The sequence below is a fragment of the Mchenga conophoros genome, linkage group LG23, assembly GCF_057382185.1.
Source record: "Mchenga conophoros isolate Kocher_MC1m ecotype Shallow Benthic linkage group LG23, M_conophoros_male_GT1.1, whole genome shotgun sequence".
Classification (NCBI taxonomy): Eukaryota; Metazoa; Chordata; class Actinopteri; order Cichliformes; family Cichlidae; genus Mchenga; species Mchenga conophoros.
In genome coordinates, this window is record NC_140547.1 from 17,847,058 (window position 1) to 17,866,415 (window position 19,358).

General features: G+C 42.7%; 1 protein-coding gene across 1 annotated transcript in view; it reads left to right on the plus strand.

Moving 5' to 3' along the window:
- Window positions 1-926: 926 nt before the first annotated feature.
- The window catches only part of LOC146546956 (protein NLRC3-like), a 24,914-nt gene continuing 6,482 nt past the window's right edge, over window positions 927-19,358 (plus strand). Inside the window, exons 1-6 of the mRNA XM_085265362.1 lie at window positions 927-1,704; window positions 1,782-1,918; window positions 2,003-2,101; window positions 2,235-2,339; window positions 3,652-3,890; window positions 4,080-4,121. Of these exons, the coding sequence (XP_085121488.1) occupies window positions 1,830-1,918; window positions 2,003-2,101; window positions 2,235-2,339; window positions 3,652-3,890; window positions 4,080-4,121 (574 nt within the window). The 5' untranslated portion in view covers window positions 927-1,704; window positions 1,782-1,829. The remainder of the gene's footprint in view (window positions 1,705-1,781; window positions 1,919-2,002; window positions 2,102-2,234; window positions 2,340-3,651; window positions 3,891-4,079; window positions 4,122-19,358) is intronic.

The following is a 19,358-nucleotide window of genomic DNA, read 5'->3' on the forward strand; positions in this document are numbered from 1 at the left end:
GTAATGGACTTAGAGCTCGACCAATGACCAGTGTTGGACCAACCGTTAAACACTTTTCCTCCTGTTAGTGTTTATGAGTATGTGTGTGTTAAAATTAAATCTGTCTAAGCAGGTGTAAGTGATTATTTTCTCTGTAGACTATCTTTAACCTGTATATAAGAGATGATTGAAGACAGTGTTCATGTTTTTACTTCTATTTAGAATTTTCAAGTTGAGTGTTTTGTCTACTTCTTCTGGAAGTTTCAGCTGCTGTTTACAGGCAGGTTTATAGAATTCAAAGGAAAAAAGGCTCCGTGATGAGTCAGTTTGAATGTTTTCAGCGATCAGCTGTAGAAAAATAACAGTGATGACTTCTTCAGTTCTCAGTAGAGGGTGGAGTTTGTGGTTCAGCATGTAGGTCAGTTTGCAGATGAAGGCAGCAGCTTTGTAGGCCAGCAGTTTTATTTTTTGACTGATTTCATATTTATTTTTTTAAACCTGTCTTGTCCAGTAGTTGTAGCAAGCAGACATATGGTCTTATCTAGCCTTAATAACAATATCCCAAAGGGATCAAGGCCCAGTGTGCCCTAGACCCACACCTGACCAAGCGCACACATTCAAACAAAAACCCCTAGAATTTCTACCCCACCCTCTGAAGTGTGTATGGACAGGTGCCCTCCAATAACAAGCCATGACCAGTGATGCAGTTAACCCAGGCACCAGTTGAAAAAATTGTAATGCAATGTAGAAATTCTTGATGATGATTTCTATAGTCTAGAAGCCATCATCAAGAATTTCTTGATGCTACTTACAGATAAGCAGATGTGTTTTCAGTGGCTGAAAACATATGTTTATCCATGAGAAGCTAAACTAAATAAAGGCTGAAATTCTGTTGTTGTTGTTTTTTTAAAATTATTATTATGAAATGTACAACATACAGAATAGAGCAGGATAGATTAGGAAACTTGCAGACAAGACAGTTGGTAAAAAAAAAAAATACAAGTATGATTGTGACTGTGTGTAGTGAGGGTGTTAATTTCTATTCAGTCCAAAGCAACATTAATTCAGTATTATCACCATCATCACCAATGATCATAATAATGACAATAATGATAGCAATAACTGTGTCCAGTGACCAACTATGAACAGTAATAGTAATCACAATTATAACAATAAAACCATTATAAGAAGAGTAAAGAGAATAACTCATGCGTCACCAGAGGGTAGCTGGGGAAGGTCATCAGTAATAATGTTCTATGGTTAGTTTTTTTTTTTCCTTCCTCTCTTCCCTTTTCCTTTTTCCCTTTTCCTCATTGGCCCTTCTTCGTTTTCTCCCTCCCCTAGCCAATAAACTGTTGGCAAAAAGTTTCTTGTTTTCAGAGCTAAATAGAGGTGAGAGGATGAGATAATAAGGATTAAATATAATGCTGAATAACTAAATGCTGCTAGTATGTGATGTAACTCCCAGCAGTATCACATCATTTCTTTACTTTGACCTTCAACACTAGTTTGCTTAGCTAGCAGAACAGCCAGCAGTTAGAATATGAACTCTGTAAGCAGTCAGCTTGGCCCTGGGCATTGTTACTAAAATAAAGCTGCTCTTCTACAGCCATGTTTGACCTGCTTACTTGTAGGACTACAGTAATGGAGGGATTTGGAGGCTGAAGTCGGCTCTGTGAACTGTAATGGTGAACTGATGAAAGCTGTGTCTCAGATGGAGTGCAGGTTAGTCCAACACATCAGACATGACCTGTGCAGTTCTCAGTTGTTGTGCACATGAATGATTTGTGTTTCGTCTGCAGGTGATGGTAGAAGTGTGTGTGAGCTGATGTGGATGTGAATTCAGCAGCATGGATCAGTGTGAGGACAGAGAGGAGGGAGTCCCTCCCTCTAAAACCACTCTGTGTGGGGAACATGAGAGCCAGACCAAAGATCAGAGGTGAGATGACCATCTCTAACTGTCCATGACTCTTCTTCATGTCACAGCTCAGCACTCACATCACTGCTCCATCATTATTCACAGGAACCAACCTGGACCTCCACCCAGCTGCGTGTCCTTAAAGAGTGACAAAGTGAAGGATATCATCAAGAAATTTGAACCAACACGACCATTTCAGAAAAAGTAAGTTAATGTCAGTATTAACATGTCTTGTATTTACATCACATCTAAACTGTGTCTATACCTTGGCTATATATTTTTTTGTTATTTTGTATTTTTCTTTTTATATTTATTTATTTTTTTATATATTTTTTAGGATCCATCAGAAACTCAAACCTGAACCCAGCTGTGTGTCCTTACAGAGTGCCCAAGTGAAAAAGCTAATTAATGCATTGGAACAAAGAGAGCCAAGTGGGAAAAGGTTTGCTAATGTCGATAATATCAGTAATATGTGATTAACCTTTTATTGAAGATCTGAACTTTTTTAGCAACCATCAGAGACTCAAACATGAACCTGAACTCACCTGTGTGTCTCTCAAGAGTGACGCGTCAAAGGGTGATAGTTGTTCTCCTGCAGACAAGTGTGTGTAAATGTTGTTGGTCAGTCAGTGTTTGTGAATAAATCCTCCATCAGGTTTAATATCAGCTCAGCTCTTTTTCATGCACGTTTCCATGATCATATGTGAAGTGGTGTGTGTTGGAGTGTTTCCACAAACACAGCAGTCAGAGTGTAAAGAATGGATGTTATAGGAGATGTTTCTGTAGTGAAGAGGCTGAGCATCTGTAGGACTCCAGCTGCTCCAGCAGGTGTCTCCTTTGTGCTTTGCTTCAAACAAAGTGTAGGGAGGAACTTCCACTCAGGTCTTTCAGGTTTTGCTGGATGTCAGAGGACAAACAGTTGTGCACTGTTGTAGCATAAGTGCATCAGTTCAGGGTCTGTGTGTCAAGTTTTGCCCAGACGGCAGAATGACAGGACCCAATCGCAGAACTCTTCTAAACAGTAAGGAGAAGAGACGGGAAGTTGGGATGGAGGGAAAACAAAAACAAACTGGCTGGTCATGCTAGTGAGGACAGGGGAACGATGACACTGTGTGTGCAGCTGTCAGTGGTTCTAAGTTGAAGCTTGGCTGATACCCTTGTCCTCCAAGGACCAGAGTTATGATATCATCATGTTGTTGGTAATTTAAAATATATTTTAACTGTAATTATTATGAATTCCTCCTTAGTACCACATTTCTGATTCTAGAGCAGATTTAGAAACCTCTTTTAAACCAGTGTATAAATCTTGATTAAAAACTAATTAGCGTGCTTATCTTTTTCTGCTGGAGTCTTGTACTTTTATTTTATTTATTTGACTTAATTTTTTCATTCATATTTCTATTTTTTAATAAGTGGTAAATGGCCTGTATTTGTATAGTGCTTTACTAGTCCCTAAGGATCCCAAAGCGCTTTACACATCCAGTCATCCACCCATTCACACACACATTCACACACTTAAGTGATATGATTTGTAGAAATGTCAGTTGATTTTAAGTTGTTTTCTAAAGATTGTGAGCCCTCTTTGTTTTCTGTTGAAAGTTTAATTCGATAAGTATCTCTTTAATTTATATATTAACAGCATTGTTAGAGTTGAAGTTGCATTAGGTAAAATATACATGACAACTAGAGGGCACTGTGAAGTATACTAAAAGCTAAAAACGTAGATGTGATGAGACATGTTTTATGTTTTACAGGTCAGAGATGGAGAAGGCCTTACCAGTGCAGCTACTGGAAATGCTGAAGAAAATGGGAGAGGAGGAGCTGAAGCTTTTCCACTTTTACCTGCAGTATGAACCTGGAGATGACTTCCCCAAACTCTATAAGTACCAGCTGGAGAACGCAGACAGACTGAAAACAGTAGAAGTGATGGTGCAGGCATATTCAGACCGTGTGATGCAGGGGGCGAGGTTGATTTTAGAGAAGATGAATGAAGGTAAGTCAGAGGAAAAAGACACATTAAACATTTAGTACGGTATGCAGATATGACATTGTCACAGTTTATTTTATGAAATGTATCAAAATATTATAGTCTGACTTGTTATATTTATATATTTCTGATGCCACGCAGGTTGTCATTTTTAAAAAGACCAGTTTACGATTCAAAGTGCACTTTCCCTAACAGGAAGTCCCCCAGCCCAGGAAGCTTCAACAGTTTCATCAGAAGGTAAGAATACATTAGTTTGTCTCAGTAGATAATAATAAAGCAGAAACACACGAAGCCTGAGCTGAACAATGAGAGCTTTGATTGTTTCCACGTGGTGTCTCTGTAGCCTCACTGTAGCTCTGCTGTATGACTGTAAGCTTGAGCTCTAATGAATGAACAGCTGGCTGGTTTAATAATCTCTAACTTTATTTCACTGGGTGTAACAGCAAACAACATTAAAAGGGAGGATTACAGAGCTTTAGATGAGATGTGAGGATGGTTCATAGCAGATTATAAAAAAATCTAGAAAAGCATCTAACATATTTGGAATCTGAAATAGTCTTACAAGCCATACTTTTAGAAAATTGTACAATGACTTTATAAAACATTCAAACATTTACTCTTTATGTTTTCAAATTACTTTTAATTTTAAACCAGAGATTTTAGAAATAAGTAAATATGTAAAATTATATAACAAAAGACTTAAAGACATATTTTAACACTGTGCTGTCCATTATGCTATTTGTTTAAAATTATCAAAGCAAATAACAACCCCCCAAAATGTTGAAGATGAGGTCTTTCTAAAACCTGATTCGGAATCAGAAACTTTATTAATTCCAGATGGAAATTGAGTTGTCACAGCAGCAAATACACAAAAACAACATGCACTCCTATAAAATGAGTGTAGAAACAGAGTTATGATAGATGAATATTAAGATAAATAGATAAATATAAAGATAAAGGTATAAATATAAATATACAATGAATATAAAAGGACAAGTATGTGTGGAAATATATCTTGTGGTGTACAAAAGTGACAGGCTGCATTGAGGTGTAATTAATTCTGTTCCACATGTGTGGACCTGACCCAAGTGGATGAATTAAAGATTCTGATAGCAGCAGAAGGAACAATTTCCTGTAACGTTCCGTCAGACAGCGAGGTTGAAGGAACCTGTTGCTGAAATTTCTCTTCAGATTATCCAGTGTGTTATGGAAGGGATGGGACTTATTGTCCATGATTGCCAGCAATTTTTCCAGCATTCTATAACTGATCACCTCATCCAGGGTGGCAATCTTCATGCCAACAACAGACTCAACCTTCCTGATGAGTTTGTTCAGTCTATTTGCATCCTTTGCTTGGGTGCCTGCACGCCATCGCAAAGAAGATGGTGTTCGCAATAACAGACTGATAAAACATATAGAGCAGCCTGCTGTATACACTGAAGGATCTGAGCCTTTGTAGAAAGTAAAGCCAGCTCTGACCACTGGCAGACCACTCCAGCCTGTGATCCAATTGATCACATTGCTGATTGGCTGAGGAGAAAAAGTATTCATGGTATACCAATAGCATGACCAATTTACGGTGACATAGCAACAAGATGTTATGTCCACCCAAGACAACCCCAATTCTAATTTTTTGTGTAAAAAGTGTGGACTTCAAACTATATGCCTGTTTTTAAATTGTGTTGATAGGCCACGAAAAACCAGAGTTATGATAAAAAATGCAATGTTTTTTTTCCTGAATACTATTGTTGTTTATGTTTACTGCGGGAAGAAATGGTAAAAACTGCATTTTCTAAGGAAAGCCCTCAAAAGCACTCTCCGCTTGTGAGCAAAAACAAAAACCAAAAAACCCCCCCACCCTTTCCTATTGGTGGAAAAATGTACCATGTCGACCAATCAAAAAATGATATGGCAGCATGGCATTTAGTAGAGGTGGGAATTACCATACATCCCACGATACGATATTATCACAATACTTAACGCACGATATGATATTATTGCAATTTTTTAAAATATTTTGCGATATTCAGATTCTGTACATAAAGGTAAACTTTATCAATATTCATTTTATCTAATATCAAAGTCTCACACTCAGTCTTTCTCTCATTTCAGTCAGTTTTATTGTTGACAAACTGAACGGCTTGTATTATAGTCTAGTCCAACTTAACTGAATGCAACCATCTGGTACAATTATAGCTATTCTGAACTATGCAACTTATGAAAACTATGCAGCCCACTCAGCAACTGAATAATTTGAAAGTAAATTAAAACAAAATATAATTTTACATTAAATAAAAAAGTTTTAAACTTAATTAAAATAAAACATGTCTTAAATTAAAATAAGTAAACTGTCATGTTTATTGCTGCCAAAAAAAAAGTTAAACACATTTGGACAGTGAAGGAATGTCAGGATTCTTGCTCAGAAAAAGGAGCTGATCAACATACTCTGAAGTCAGAGCATGTTCCAGTCCACAAAAACCTTTTTTGCAACAAAATATCGATTTCTGCTGTCCCTGTATCGATACATTATTAGCAAACAAAATATCACGATACTACACAGTATTGATTTTTTCCCCCACCCCTAGCATTTAGGTGTTTAGGAGTGATGGCAGCGAGAAAGCGAAAAAGCGAGAGAGAGAGAGAGAGAGAGAGAATTTTGAGATGTGGGAGATTTGTGACAAGTCTAAAGTTGGTGTGTTGTGTTGTGTAGTTAGTGTGTAGTGTAGTCAATAAGAGTTTTTTTGTGTGTCAGAACAATGAGGAGAGTGCTGAATGTCACAGTTGCTGGCAAAAAGACACCAAAGGCAAATTAGAGTGTAAACGCTGTCTCCAGGTGGAAAACAGGATGAGTGATACACCTCCTGCTGTCAGGCCTGCAGGTATCAGGCTTGTGATGTTCTCCTTTATCTTATAGTGGAATGAAATAATTTTTGGAATTGCATAAATAATTTGTGTGGCATCTTATTTGACGAGAACACCTGATTGTTCTGTAAATAGTTTGAAATGTTTATATAATAAAAACCCATATTTCCTGCATTTTTAGATAAATAGCTGCATATAACTTTGTTGTTTTCAGTTACTTTTTTGAAGAAGTAACTAGTTACTATAGTTAATTACTTTTTCAAAGTAACTTGCACAACAATCGTCATTATATACTGTATTTTGCAGACAAAAAGTTACAGGACTCACTCACAGACGACAGTCGGACAATCTCACCCAGTGCACAGCAGGAGCTTCACACAGACTCATACTCATAATACAAGTCAGAGCTTTATGTGTGTTTTTGAAATTTTTGTTCAATTTATCTTTGCTTCCAATAGTGTTAACATACTACACAGGTCATGAACAATTTTTTTTTAAATTTTCATTATAAGTGTGCTAAAGTACCTAATTAAAAGTATTCTAACAGAAATGTAAATGCTGTAATTTTATTCTTTTAATAAACCATGTAACTTGGATGGATGCAATGGACGTGGCCACAGTGCACACGTCTGATGTTGCTCACAGTGGTCCAAGGGAACACTCAGGTAGTTTGTGTGTTTGCTCAGACACATTAAAATTTAGAGGGAACATCGCTAATAGGATGTGACTATTTCGATATCAGTCCCACCAATGCAGACAGGGGAGGGTCAGGAGCCGTTTCTGCCAAATTCCACCACGAGCTCCTTTGATTTGGACACATTCAACTGCAGGTGGTTCACCTCACACCACCTCACAAAGCGATCAATCGGTCTTCTGTACTCCTCTTCCCATCCCATCTCCACACTTCCAATAATGGCTGTGTCATCAGAGAATTTCTGGAGGAGACAAGTTTCTGTGATCTACTTGAAGTTGGTCATATAGATGGTGAAGAGGAAAGGGATAAGAGTTCCCTGGGGTGCTCCGATGTTGTTCTTCAGATTCTCTGACACACAGCTCTGCCGTCTTACAAACTGCGGCCTGCCTGTCAGGTAGTGCTGATCAACTGGACCAGTGGAGCCTCCACTTACATGTCTTCCAACTTTTCCCTCAACAGCCTGGGCCGGACTGTGTTAACCCTTTAAGACCTACCATAGAACCAAGTCCGCCAGAGCTCATATTATATTTTTACATGCTGTAGTGCCATTTTTGGGAGCATTTCAAGTTGCTATACATCAATACAACCATTCTAGCCCAAATTTTAATAATATGTATGCATTAACTGCATAGTAATTACATAAATTTCAAAAAAGTGCAATAACGTACAAAAAACTTGAAAATCGTTTTTGTCTTTTTAACATATATTTCTAGTTAGAGAAATTTAAGAGGCTTATCCCTCAAAACTGCAAATACAAAAGAGTTGCACAAAGTAGTCTCCCATCACAGGAAATTTATTTTGAGTGTCTTTATATTTTTATTTTTGAAATACACCAATTTTTATACACTGCAGGAAAAACGAAAATAAATATTATGATGCAAATTTGCAAAAAAATAGTTTATTTTGATGAATATGCTATTTCCAGCAGCGCAATTTGAGTCCTAAACATCCCAGAAATGATACAGAAAGTCATGAAGTCAAACATAACTTTTAAAAACACCAGTATAGGCTCATTAGGCCCTGAAGGCAAAAAACTACATTTCCGCAAAATGACGTCACTTCCAGTTTCGGGCAGGTCATGGCGGACATGTAATAGTTCGCGCTGATGGACATAGGAAGTGTTACGAACAGCTGATCGGATCGGTAAAGCGTGTTTCTGGAATATTATGTTTTTGTTGCTGCATGTGCTTTTTATGCAGTTTTTGCAAAACTATATGTGGAAGGAAACTGTGACCTAGGACAAGCTGATGGCATAAGATGTAAGTACAACTCCTCTGGTTTCATATGCAAAAAAAATTATTGCGCTAGCTTACGTGGTTGCAGATCTACTGGGATTTAAAAATAGTTACGCAAAACAGAGCGCGCCCTTTCTGACCGGTTTTAAGGGTTAAAGACGCTAGAGAAGTCGAAGAACATTATCCGAACTGTGGTGGTCGTATCACTGTATCACTGCATTGCCCACTCCCAAGTGGGGCTGGTATGCAGTGTTGGGAAGGTTACTTTTAAAATTTATTCCATTACAGAATACACAATACATGCCCCAAAATGTATTCTGTAACGTATTCCGTTACGTTACTCAATGACAGTAACGTATTCTGAATACGTTGGATTGCTTAATATATTCCATCCATCCATCCATCTTCATCCGCTTTATCCGGGGCCGGGTCGCGGGGGCAGCAGCCTAAGCAAAGAGGCCCAGACCTCCCTCTCCCCAGCCACCTCCTCCAGCTTATCCGGGGGAATACCAAGGCGTTCCCAGGCCAGCCGAGAGATATAATCTCTCCAGCGTGTCCTGGGTCTGCCCCGGGGCCTCCTCCCGGTGGGACATGCCTGGAACACCTCAACCAGGAGGCGCCCAGGGGGCATCCTTGTCAGATGCCCGAACCACCTCAGCTGGCTCCTTTCGATGTGGAGCAGCAGCTGCTCTACTCTGAGCCCCTCCCGGATGGCCGAACTTCTCACCCTATCTCTAAGGGAGAGGCCAGCCACCCTTCGGAGGAAGCTCATTTCTGCCGCTTGTATCCGCGATCTCGTTCTTTCGGTCACTACCCACAGCTCGTGGCCATAGGTGAGGGTAGGGACGTAGATCGACCGGTAAATTGAGAGCTTCGCTTTTACACTCAGCTCCCTCTTCACCACGACGGACCGGTGCAGCGTCCGCATTACTGCAGCTGCAGCCCCAATCCGTCTGTCGATCTCCGGCTCCCTTCTCCCATCACTCGCGAACAAGACCCCGAGAGACTTGAACTCCTCCACTTGGGGCAGGAACTCATCTCCGACCCGGAGTGGGCACTCCACCCTTTTCCGGCTGAGAACCATGGCCTCAGATTTGGAGGTGCTGATCCTCATTCCCGCTGCTTCACACTCGGCTGCGAACCGTTCCAGTGCGAGCTGGAGGCCCTCACCCGATGAAGCCAACAGAACCACATCATCTGCAAAAATCAGAGATGAGATTCTGAGGCCACCAAAGCGAAAGTCCATAAAAATTATGATATATATTATCATGCTTTTTACAACAACGTGAATGTACTATTGCTGTGTGATTTATTACTATTACTGAAGGTCCTCGTCTCCAAACTGTAGTAAAGGGACCTCTGACTAATACGGCGGGGTCCCTGTCGGCTCGTAGCCGAAAAATAGCTTTACTTTGTTGTGTGGGTCAACTTTTCTTACGAGAGACAGAGAGAGGCGTTGAAAGACTGCTCCAACGGAACTTATTGTTTTCGGAGGAAAACAGGAACACGGTGTACAGTCGAGTCTTAATAGCTTACTTACAACTGGGCTCGTCAGGCTCTCTTCTTGGCTGAAGTGGTTATTATTATATTTACATGCTTCCAGCTCCCGTTTTTCCTCGATGACAACTCGTACCTTTCCACTCCCCTTTTTCTCCCTCCTCGCGCTCACAGACCCATAACGTGTATGGCAGTCCATTCTCCCTGCAACACGGACTACACTGCCCATGATGCTACATTCTTTAGAGCTATGCTTGTAGCATTCTGCCTGTTAGCTTAGCACAACAACAACAACGAAAAGGCGCTCTCTCACCCAGGAAACACACAGTCGCAGAGAGAGAGAGAGAGCGTCGCCCTGTAACCATGGCAACCGTAACGCTGCTGCCTGGAACAACAGAACGTAGCTGTCAAACAAAACCCAAACATTCCTGACCCGCGACAATATGAAACAGGAAAGTACCGCAGTGTAATCCATTTATTTCAACAAAGTAACTGTATTCTGAATACCACCTTTTTAAACGGTAACTGTAACGGAATACAGTTACTCATATTTTGTATTTTAAATACGTAACGGCGGTACATGTATTCCGTTACTCCCCAACACTGCTGGTATGGAAACTGCAGAGGGTCTTGTGACTTGCTCACCAGGGGTCTGAGGTGCTCCAGGATAAATCTCTCCAAAACCTTCGTAATATGAGAGGTCAGTCCTAGAGACCTGTAGTCACCAGGGATGATGTTTTCTATAGCACTGGGACTCTCTGGAAGTGCAGGCTCAGGTTGTATAGGTGATGGAGTACTCCACAAAGCTGCCTAGCACAGGCTTTCAACACTCTGGGACTGATGATTTGTTTTGTCTGGAAATGTATTTGTACTCTATTATCGTACCCATATGTAATTAATTTTATTTCATATTTTATGATTGAGAAGCACTTTGGTGTACCTCTGGTCTTTAAATGTGCTATATAAATAAAGCATGCTGTTGGGTCCTGCTGCTTTCCCCTGTCTGAGCCTCCCCAGCTTTCTTCTCACCTGAGTAGGTGTGATATGCAGGTTGGTTTGTGGGGCGACTGTATGGAAAGCGGCGGTGTCACAGCAGGCGTGGACATGACCCTAGGCTAACAGGCGGCTTGGCAGATGGCCAGCATGCAGGACCAGACGAGGCAGGACCAGACGAGGCAGGACCAGAGGGCTCACTGACCTCCGGATCGGGCTGAACAAGTCCCTCTTGCATGCTGACCTCCCTCTTGGGCTGAGCAGGTGCCTCCTGTGTGCGGACCTCTGGCTCAGACTGAGCAGATCCCTCAAGTGCACAGGGACACCACTGGGGCCAGCGGCACTGTCGGCAAGAACCCAAGCCAAGCTACCAGATTTTATAATATGGTGCTCATGTAAGGGAGGCATGATGAGGTTCTGGTGTGTGTCAGCCTCCCCTGCAGCCCTGGCACAAACCACGTCCCGCCACAAACTTGTTTACCCTCTGTACATCCTGCACAGTTTCACCCACACCTTTCTTCTGAAAGCCAGTGATATCTCTCAACACTCTGATTGGAATTCACATAAAATCCAGCCGTCTCCTGTCACCTCAGGCGGCTATATATTTTAAGGTACAGACCCTATTTATACACTTATACAATTATACATAGAAATTTTTAACAATGAGACGACTAACTGGGTGGTCTAACTGGGTGATATGGCACTATAAGGTAATTTAGATAAGATTGGGCCTGATTATTTAAGATGTTGTATGTGAGTAGCAGGTTTTTGATTTGCGGATTTAACAGGGAGTCAATGAAGGGAAGCCAATATATGACAAATCTGCTCTCTCTTTCTAGTCCCTGTCAGGACTCTTGCTGCAGCATTTTGGATCAACTGAAGGCTTTTCAGAAAGAATTACAGTAGTCCAGCCTAAGAGTAATAAATGCATGAACTACTTTTTCAGCTTCACTCTGAAAGTCACTCTGTTTCTGATCTTAGAGCACAAATGGAAGAAAGCAGTCCTATATCAGTTAGCTGTTTTACAACTACTCTTTTTCAAAAAAAAATTGAAATAAAAGGAAGGTTGGATATTTGCCTATGTCTAGCTAAGACAGTTGGGTCAAGTGATGATTTTTTAACTAATTGTTTAACAACTGCCAGCTTGAAGGCCTGTGCTATGTAGCTGATAAATAGAGATAGACTGATAGATTTTCTCTCATGGTTAAAATTTTATTTGTGAAGAAATTTATTAACTCATTACTAGTTAAGTTTAAAGGACATCTCGGCTCAACAGGGATCTGACTTTCTGTCAGCTTGGCTAAAATGCTAAAGAGAAACCTAGGGTTGTTCTTATTTATTTCAACCATTGATGAATATTAAGATGTCATGACTTTAGAGAGGGCTTTTCTTTTGTTGACAAACAAACTGTCTCTTCAGGCTAAATTAAGATCTTCTACATTAGTGAGACATCATTTTCATCAGATTATGGATTTTCTGCTTTAGGATGTGAGTTTGTGAGTTATACCAGGGAGTCAAGCACTTCTCATCCGAAGCTTTCTTTTTGCTTCACTTTTGGAGCCTGATGCTACAATCTTTTGAATATTTTTTTATTTTAATAGTCTTTACTCAATACACCATAATGACAAACTGAAAACATGATTCCAATTTTTTTTAATTAAAAAAATATATCATAAAAACAATGTTTAGATAAGTATTCAAGCTTTCCGCTTTTCTTGACTGCTTAGAAGTTTCTACACCTTGAGTGGAAGCCACTTGTAGTACAATAAAAATTGACTGATTATGTTTTGGAAAGGTACACCCCTCTCTATAGAAGACATCGCAGCTGACAAATCAGAGCAAAGCCATGAAGTCAAACCTAAGAGATAGGGTTGTTGCAATGCACAGATGTGGAGGAGGCCACAGAAAACTTCTTGCCTTTATAATTCTCTAATAGTAGAGACTATAAGGATTCTCCCAAGATTGTCTTAGTGAGAGAGATGACCAAGAGCCTGAAATTCACTCTGAGCTTCACAGAGCCTCTGTGAAGATGGGACTATGTTCCAGAAGGACAACAATCACTGCAGCACCGCCACAGATTTCGGCTTTATGGCAGAGTTGTTTGACACAGGCCTCTCCTCAGTGCAAAACACATGAAAGCCCATTTGGAGTTCAAAAAAGCACCTGAAGGACTCTCGGACTGTGAGGAACAAGACTTTCTGCTTTAATAAAATCAATTCTTCAATTCTAAAGTCTTTCTCTGGAAGAAACCAGGCATCACTCATCATCTACCCGATACTATCCCAACAGCAAAGCACGGTGGGGGTAGCATCATGCTGTGGTGGTGTATCTCAGCTGCAAGGACTGGGAGACTGGTCAAGGTTGATGGAAAGCTGTATGGTACAAAGATATCCTTAATGAAGGCCTCCTCCATAGTGCTGAAGGTAAAACTTCCAAAACAACAATGACCCTAAGTACACAGCGAGGACATCACAGCTGTAGCTTAGGAACAGCTCCGCAAATGTCTGAGACTAACCCAGTGAGAGCTGACTTCAACCCTGTCAAACATCTCTGTAGTGACCTGAAAATGACTGCCTGATGGTTACATCTAGCCTAAATGAGTTTAAAAGGATTTGCAAACAAGAGTCGCAAAAATTCCTCTGTAACACCCTGTTAGAAAAATAAGATAAGACAAACGGAGACAGAGCAGAGGCGAAGCTTTACTTTATCTTACAAAAAGGGGTGGCTGTAGCTCAGGTGGCAGAGCAGGTCAGCCACTAATCAGAAGGTCGGTGGTTCGATCTCAGGCTGCCTCCTGGCTGCATTTCAAATATCCTTGGGCAAGATACTAACCCCATGTTTGCCTACTGGTGGTGGTCAGAGGGCCCGGTGGCGCCAGTGTCCGGCAGCCTCGCCTCTGTCAGTATGCCCCAGGGCAGCTGTGGCTACAATGTAGCTTGCCATCGCCAGTGTGTGAATGTGTGTGTGAATGGGTCAATGACTGAATGTAGTGTGAAGCGCTTTGGGGTCCTTAGGGACTAGAAAAGCGCTATACAAATGCCATTTACCATTTACCATTTTTATCAAAAAGGAGTCACAGAATGCACAGAGTCTATTCAGGAACCTCAAATTGGGGAAGTCTGTCTGTCACTCTTTATGCAGTTACCCCCTCCTCCTAGTGACCCAACACCAGGAATTCCTTCGCCATATGACGACATGTTTAGGATAGAGTTAATAGTGGGAGAGAATGTCATGGCGACAGGTATGTGCTATGTTTAGCTGGTTCATCATATGTGATATAACACAACAGACTCAAACAACTTAACTCTTTTAGCGTTTTTCAATAAAAGCAATGCTGTGTTTATTTATGATTAATTAAGTCCATGTATCTCCTTATCCTTATCAGTTTTCAACACGTTACAATCCAGCATATGCTGAGATGTCATATGAGACATCTTCATCAGCCAGACAGAGTTGGTCATTCATGTAATTGGTCTTGGTAAGCGCCGTGTCAATTAGTCGGGGAATTGGTGCTCAAATAAATGGAATGTGGCAGCAGCCACACAGCATCAGCAAGGCGGCTGCAACTGCAATAGATACTAAGAGAGAAGAGATTAGACCATTCTACTTTCAAAACCATTGGTCTTGGAAGTCCTTAAATGGATCATTGATCCCAGAATTTCAGCTAGTTCTTCTGCCAACGTGTCACAGAGCCATCTGGAGAGGTGTTGTTTGGGATGAATGTGCAACAGCTGCTACCAAACATTCTGCAAACACCCCCTTTCTCAGCTAGCAAAATGTCCAGTGCCATTCTATTCTGCCAAATCATGAGTGATGCAGCATGCAGCTGTTCAGAGTCCCTTTTTCTGTATCTCTGGTATTATTCAGGAAACGCTGTTGAATATAATACAGAGAGTTAATCCAATCTATATTCACATTTATTGTGACCCACTAGAAAAATGGTGACTCAAATCCCATAGTTATCTCTTTGCAAGAATTGTATTCCACCAGTGCTATGGTTTACAAACCAATCTTTTTAGTAAGAGGCTGAGTTGTCTGTCACAGTCACAGTTGCACCATGATAGGTGACCCAAATTCCAGTCTTGCCCCAATCTAGTGAAACGTGTAACTTTCTACATAAGCTTGAGCATTGAGTGGAGTGTCTGGCTTTAAAGGTGGATAAGAGGTAATGTAGAGTGCAACAAGAGGTATTACTTGGTCTCACCTTGAGGCGACTATTGTTGTGATTTAGTGCTGTATAATAATGGTCTAAACACGTATGTATGTATGCATGTGTATATGTGTATATACACACACACACACATATGTGTGTGTGTGTGTGTGTGTGTATATATATATATATATATATATATTAGGGGTGCAACGATACTCGTATCGATATTGAACCGTTCGATACAGTGCTTTCGGTTCGGTATGCATATGTATCGAACAATACAAAATAAATTTTTAATTTATTTGATCAACTTTCCTTCTGACGATGCTGTCTGTGTTGAGCGCTCAGTGAATCTGCGCTCGACAGTGCAGCCTAGGCGGGGTAGTCGAACGCAGATTCACTGAGCGCAGGGCAAGCTAGCGAGACAGAAGTTAAGCTCTCCTTGCAACATGGCAAATTGAACCTGCCCCACCCTCATTCAGATCTGGCGTTTGGAACTATTTTGGTTTTCATGTGACGTATGACCCTGAAGGTAAGCACGTCATGGACTAAAGTAAAACAGTATGTTGGATGTGCCACGCAATGCTCAATTACATGGGTGGGAGCTAGTGTGTTACCGCAGTTAGCTCGTTAACGTGTTGGCCGTCCAGCCCCATGCACAGGCCATCCGCGGTAGCTCGTTAAGGGAGATTTGCCGTGTTGTGGCGTTAACGTCATTTCAACGAGATTTACGCTGACAGCACTAGTGGGAACACAACAAATATGACTGCACATTTACACCGACATCATCCTAGTACAAAGACAAGTGGAAGCAGACAAAAACAACAAGCACGCATGCTACAAACTTTACCCGAGTCATTTAGACAGCCATTAGCCCGACGTCCTGGGGCTAGCGATTTTTCCAGTCGGGCTACCGGTGAGGTCGGCTGCGGTCACGACTGCTCCGACCACTTTTTCTTTGTCTTTGTTTTTTAAGTTAGTTTTCAGCGTTTCTAAATCGGCAAAATCACCACCATTGGGTACATTAGGTATGACAGTGACACTCTTGTTTCTATTGGTTTACAATGTACTCACAATTCGAAGTTTTTAACTCCGGATCCGAGCTGGCCGAGTGAGATCTTGAGGGAGAACAAAGGGAAGCGGCGGCAGCCTAGAGGGAAGCGAGCCGGCGTCAGGAACAGACTGAGAGCTCGTGCACACCGCACACCTCTGCCTAGCATCCTGCTCGCCAACGTCCAGTCACTGGAGAACAAGCTTGACGACCTCAGGGCCAGGGTAAAGTTCCAGAGAGACATTCGGGACTGCAATCTCCTCTGCTTCACCGAGACATGGCTGAACCCAGCGGTGCCGGACCACGCCATCCAGCCGGCCGAGTTCTTCTCGGTTCACCGCATGGACAGGACACGGGACTCGGGGAAGTCAAGGGGAGGCGGCGTGTGTTTAATGGTGAACAACAACTGGTGCAACAGTGCGAACGTTGTTCCTCTCACACGCTCCTGCACACCAAATCTGGAACTACTGTCCATCATGTGTCGTCCTTTTTATCTACCTCGGGAATTTACATCGGTCATTATAAGTGCCGTTTATATTCCACCACAAGCGGACACGGTCACCGCCTTATGCGAGCTGCATGAGGCACTCACACAGCACCAGACACAACACCGGGACGCTGCGCTTATTGTGACGGGGGACTTTAATAGCGCCAACCTCAAACGCGCAGTGCCGAACTTTTATCAACACATCTCCTGCCCCACCAGAGGTGAAAGGACACTGGACCACTGCTACACTACGGTCAAGGACGGCTACAAGGCACAATCCCGCCCTCCTTTTGGCAAATCTGATCACGCCGCCATCTTCCTCATCCCAAAATACAAACAAAGGCTGAAACAGGAAGTTCCGGTTCAGAGGAAGGTCGCGCGCTGGACGGATCAATCGGTGGCCGCGTTACAGGACGCACTCGATGACGCAGACTGGGGCATGTTCAGAAACAGCTCCGATGATGATGTCAACGTGTTTACGGAAGCGGTTGTGGGATTCATCGGGAAACTAGCGGATGATACCGTGGAGACAAAGACTATCACAACGTTTCCCAACCAGAAGCCGTGGGTGGATAAAACCATCCGCGACGCTCTGAGATCCCGCACCGCTGCCTACAACACGGGACTCATGACGGGGGACATGGACCCGTACAAAGCCGCGTCATATAACGTGCGGAGGGCGGTGAAAGAGGCGAAGCATCGCTACGGGAGGAAACTAGAGTCACAACTCCAACAGAGTGACTCTAGGAGCCTGTGGCGGGGACTAAGGACAATAACGGACTATAAAGCACCAACAACCGGTATGACGAACGCGGCCGTGACTCTGGCAGACGAGCTGAACACTTTCTATGCTTGCTTCGAGGCTGCAGCTAAGGTCTCCAACAATGCTAGTGCTAGCGGCGCTAACGGCTGCAGACAGGAAGATACTGCCAGCACCGGAAACGTGCTCGTCATCTCCGAGCATGAAGTAAGGAGAACCTTCAAGAGAGTGAACACCAGGAAAGCAGCAGGACCAGACGGCATCCCAGGTCGTATCCTAAGAGACTGCGCATACCAGCTAGCTCCTGTGTTCACTGAGATATTCAACATCTCTCTATCTCAGTCGGTGATCCCCACATGCTTCAAAGAGTCCATCATTGTTCCTGTCCCGAAGAAACCCCACCCTGCTTCTCTTAATGACTATCGCCCTGTAGCCCTCACCTCAGTAGTGATGAAGTGCTTTGAACGCCTGGTCAGAGACTTCATCATTTCTTCACTACCAGACACACTGGACCCACTACAGTTTGCTTACCGTCCAAATCGTTCCACAGACGATGCCATCTCTCATCTCCTCCACACATCACTCACTCACTTGGACACTAGAAAGGGGAATTATGTTAAAATGCTCTTCATAGACTACAGCTCTGCATTTAACACCATAATTCCCTCCACACTCACCACCAAGCTGGAGCATCTGGGACTCAGCTCATCTATGTGTCTGTGGATCTCCAACTTCCTAACTGGCAGACCACAGGCAGTAAGGATGGGCGGACATGTCTCAGTCTCCACCACTCTCAGCACTGGAGCCCCCCAGGGGTGTGTTCTGAGCCCCCTGCTGTACTCTTTGTACACATATGACTGTGTGGCCACTACCAGCTCCACCACCATCATCAAGTTTGCTGACGACACCGTCGTGGTGGGCCTGATCTCTGATAACAATGAGACGGCCTACCTGAAGGAGATTAGGAATCTGGAGAACTGGTGCCAGAGGAACAACCTCCTTCTAAACGTCAGTAAGACAAAGGAGCTGATAGTGGACTTCAGCACTAAGCAGGAGAGGAACTACCAGACCCCTGTCATCAACGAGTGCCCAGTGGAGAGAGTGGACAGCTTCAAATACCTCGGAGTTCACATCACGCAGGACCTGTCATGGTCCTGTCACATCAACACCGTGGTGAAAAAGGCCCGTCAGCGTCTCTACCACCTCAGACGCTTGAGAGACTTCCAACTGCCCTCCAAGGTGCTCAGGAACTTTTACTCCTGCACCATAGAGAGCATCCTGACGGGAAACATCTTAACCTGGTTCGGGAACAGCACCATGCAGGACAGACGAGCTCTACAGAGGGTTGTGCGGTCAGCTGAGCGCACCATCCGCTCCGAGCTCCCTGACCTGCACTCAATCTACAGCAGGCGGTGCTGGACCAAGGCCAGGAAGATCGTGAAGGACCTCAGCCATCCCAACAACAGACTGTTCTCTCTGTTGAGGTCAGGAAAGCGATTCCGCTCCCTGAAGACCAACACAGAGAGACTGAGGAGGAGCTTCTTCCCGCAGGCGATACGGTCTCTCAATCACACCACCACACAGTACTGACCCACACATACAGTTCTTACACACACTGGACATTCTGGACATTGTTTTCACTTCATTATTTAAATCACGCTGCTGTTATTGTGTATATGCTGCTGTTATTGTGTATATATTTATTTATATTTCTTCATACATTCTTATATAGTTCTATATTG